At 43.4% G+C, this 4258-nt stretch overlaps 1 protein-coding gene across 1 annotated transcript; it reads right to left on the bottom strand.

Moving 5' to 3' along the window:
• Positions 1–1606: 1606 nt before the first annotated feature.
• ora6 (olfactory receptor class A related 6) lies at positions 1607–3140 on the bottom strand (the record flags this gene model as incomplete). The annotated part of the gene is made up of 2 exons (XM_083642902.1): positions 1607–1921; positions 2514–3140. The coding sequence occupies 2 exons, from the start codon at positions 3138–3140 to the stop codon at positions 1607–1609; spliced, it is 942 nt and encodes a 313-aa protein (XP_083499028.1).
• Positions 3141–4258: the final 1118 nt, after the last annotated feature.

The raw sequence follows: 4258 nt of genomic DNA, 5'->3' as shown, positions 1-4258 counted from the left end.
TTTTAACACAATAATTTACTCTTGGAACTCAAAAACTATACTTGATTAAGAACAAAATGTGGAAGCCAATTTTTTTTTTCCAAAGGAGAGTTAATTCATTTTCATGCAAGACTAAAATGGGTTCATGTTCTAAAATTGTTGAAAATACCTTTCATCACAGTGCAATGACTCAAAATGTAAAATCCTAAACTAACAGTGCATTTATTAACATGACGACTGCTCGTGTGATACTGTTCTTCAGTTTTATTAAATATGTAATCATGAAAAGCATTTCGTTTTACAAGCATCTGTAAAAATCTACAAGTAGCCAATCTAAGTATCTACAATTTAATCCTGCCTAATCATGTTCACACACGCACACGCGCGCGCACGCACGCACACGCACACACACACACACGCACGCGCACGCGCACGCGCACGCGCACGCACACGCGCACACACACACACACACACACACACACACACGCACACACACACACACAAATCAAGGGGCTCACACACAAAAACATGGAAGTTTATCTCCTTGACAAGAGAAAGCCCTAAAAGTTTAGGTGCGATTGGGCTGAATCTTTCAGGAAGTGTAAGAGCACCCCTGTGGGTGACCTAATGGAGCTTGATTTTTTTAATTAGGGCAGATTAATTGCCCTAATTACCTAATGATTGCCCTAATTATCTAATGATGTGATGTCACTCGAGCATCACCTGGTGTCATCATCACTGGTGAGATCATCATTGAGTGCTCGAGTGACATCACTGGTGACATATACAAGTGAATTAGTGATTTATGATGAATTTGAGTGTGTCCCGGAGGCTTTGGGGACCACTGTGTTCCAGACCAGGGGGGTTCTAACTGCTTTAAAGAGCGTGGTGCAGGTTCATTTTCTTTATGAATTTACATTTTGGCCTCATGATTAGCACGAAAACAATGTGTTTCTCCTCTTGTGACATCACTTGTTGCTGGATGTTCTGCTGGGGCTGATGACATCACAGGAGGCCGTTCAATAGAGAGCCAAAGTGGAACGTCACTTCCTGCTTCAGCACTGTACCAGAGATTTTCATCCGCCATTTATTTTCCCATGACATTTCGTAAAATGCTTATAAAAAGAGTTTTACTGGTTCAAACCAAATGGCACAGATATCAATAGAAACAGGAGAGATCGCATAACATTTCACTCGGGCCAAAACGTAAAAAAATGCGGGTTTGAAGAAAATTATTTTTCAATGTTTTTTTTAGTTTTGGTCCGAGTGAAATGTTCTATGGTCTCTCCTGATTATAGCATTAGCTGAACGTTTGGTTTGAACCAGTAAAACTATTTTTTATAAGCATTTTACGAAATGTCTATGGGAAAATAAATAGCGGATGAAAATCTCTGGTACAGTGCTGAAGCAGGAAGTATAGGCGGTCACTTTGCCTCTCTATTTGGTGGCCAGCTGCTTTACAAAAACGAGTCTAGATGCAGCCAGCGTGTGTGTGTGACATGTGATTAAAAAACTCCCATGGTATATGGGAGTATTTTGCATGAATATGTGGGAGGGGTATATGATATACCCTCCCCCATATTAATGCAATTTGGTCTCCAACCTGCAATGCACCATGCTCTTTAAATTATGTCCTCTTCATAAGCTTCTTAAGGGAGAAAAAGTTATTCCCTATGCCATACACATATGGACTGCTGGATGTATAGCTGGTCGAGATAAAGAACTCGATTTCAGACCAAAAGTGAAAGTCATCGGGGTTGAAGGCCAGATGGAAGACCAGGTAGAGACTCCAGTCCACCTGGAACACGGCCATGGCTGCCAGCACAGCCACCGTGCTCCGCGACATCCGCGGCACCCTGATCTTCTTGCCGGGCTGCTCCGAGCTCGCGCTCACCACGTTCACCGTGCTCGGCATTACCACGCTCCTCTGGCTCAGTAGCACCTACAGGGGCCATATGAAATTATTTTTATTTTCTTCAAATTCTGTTTTATTTTTCCACAAATTCTGTTTTTTTCTATTTTAATTCAAATTTAGGGCTTAGGGTTGATTCGCCCCCCTATGCCTTGACCATCTCAGACAGCCTCTTTCTTGACATGTTTCTAGAAGTGACAACCTAGTTTTGAGGTGACATAAGTGTCCTCAAAACACTCCAATCGAAAACAGAATTATTCGTCTAGGCCGGTGGTCTTCAACAGGGGGTCCGCAGAGGTACTGCAGGGGCTCCGCCAATTTCCGTCAGTAGGTTGCGGGGGGGAAAGTATTACAAGTTTACTTTATCTTTAATTATAGGGGTCCTTGCTCTGTTTCTCTATCAACCAAGGGGTCCTTGGGCTGAAAAAGGTTGAAGACCCTGCTCTAGGCCTGTTTTACAACTATATGAAATAGGTTACTTAATTTTTTTATTTTTTTTTACAATTTCAGCCAAAATGGAAAATTCTGCAATAATCCATGTTTTACAGTTGATTCCACTTTTATTACCAAATTCCGTGATTCCGTGCTTGTTTTCTGCATTGCTGAAATCATATGGCCCTACCTGTATGATGAGGCAGCTGGTCCATGTGACGATGAGCAGAGGCAGCAGGTTGCACCCCATGAGGAACCCGTACTTGTATGCGCGATTGAGCAGCGGACAGTTATCCTTATGGCACTCGAAGAAGTCCATGGGGCAGCCGTCGCCCTCGCTTGTTGTGTTGTCCTCGTGTCCATCCAGGTGTAGGAGATAAATGGGGGCGCTGATGAGTATGGCGATACTGACGCAAATCCCGCTCACTACCCAGGCCGCCCTGAGGCTGTCCAAGAAGATGGGAAGGTTGACCCTCTTCTCGGCGTCTCTCAGCTTCTGGTAGCGGAAGATGCTGATGAGGACGGTGAAGAGGATGCTGCCGGTTTCGCCCAATATGGTCAGGAACTTCATTGTCTGACACAGCATGACGCTGATGCCGGACGACCCGTGCTCTATCACCACGTCGTAGATGTCCACGACGAGGAGCTCCTCCAAGTTGGACACCGCCAGCCCGAGGAGGAACACCTCAAAGGACTTGACCCGGGTGAGCCTGGTCTGAATGATGGCGAGGATGAGAAATGCGTTGCCCACGACTCCTACGACAGAAACGAAGATCCGTAAGCCCAGGAGCTCGACGGTGAACCCAGAACCACCCATTATTGGGGAGGTATACTGCCGGTGTTCTCTCTACAGCAGCAGGCAAAACCCTCAGGTTCCACCACGCACCTGTCCAGGAGAGCGTGCAGGTGATCTGAGAGAGAGAGAGAGAGAGCTGTGTGATCTGTTGCGTCTCTCCCCACTTTTCTGCATCACTGACTTGGTGCCCCCTGTTGGTTGTCCTCAAATGTGGCAAACATCTCGATTGGCTGTCACCTGTGCTCGTTAGGCAGAGGAAAACAAGAGGTGCTGGAAACACAGAGGCCTGGGAGTCATTAATTTGTATTTTTTTTTTTTTTACCTTGGAGCTTTTCAAAGCCGCATCTTGAGACCAGCAGAGTCTGGTTTCAAGCACTGACACAACGTTTTCCACTGGCTTGAAGGCTCTTACATCACCAAACTAAATTTTACTGCTGGTTTTACTACATATACGTTGACAGTGCTTAGTTGCACCTCCACCTCATTCTTGTCATTTTTGTAAATTAATTGGCATGTCCTCTTTTAAGTTTGATTTCCACTGCTGTGGCAAACTGAAGAGGTTAGTCGATGATTATTACTCGCCAGGCTTTCTCTTTTGACACTGGGGGGAAAAAGAGAATACAGCAAGTGAAAAGAAAGCATTTACTACGCCGAGTTACATTTCATTTGTGAGGTGTAGTGTCTCTCAAACACCAATATCACACTGGGAAATATATGCTATACACTAGGGGTGTCACGATACACTAATTTCACGATACGATACGATACACGATATTGGGTTCACGATAACGATGCGATACGATATTTTAACAATATTCTTTTTAACAAAAGTAAATAATTTTTATGTATTTATTTATAATTTATTTAACCATGTGAGTCCCGTTGAAATCGAAACCTCTTTTCAAGGGAGCCCTGGGAAAATACTGGAAAAATAGTCTTTTATTTGAAATACACAAAATACAAAACAAATGCTGTTTTTGGAAATTGTTATTATAATAACTATAAAACAACATGGAAGATAATGCTTCTCTTGCAATAGAATGTGTCACACTGTCACAAACTAAATGTTTGTTGCATGGTGAAAGAAAAATAAAGTACACAATCTATTTCTTAAATAACTCATGCTCAATGGTCCCTAA

This window comes from Poromitra crassiceps (genome assembly GCF_964638095.1).
Source record: "Poromitra crassiceps genome assembly, chromosome: 9".
Taxonomy (NCBI): domain Eukaryota; kingdom Metazoa; phylum Chordata; class Actinopteri; order Beryciformes; family Melamphaidae; genus Poromitra; species Poromitra crassiceps.
This window is presented reverse-complemented; position numbering and strand designations above follow the sequence as displayed.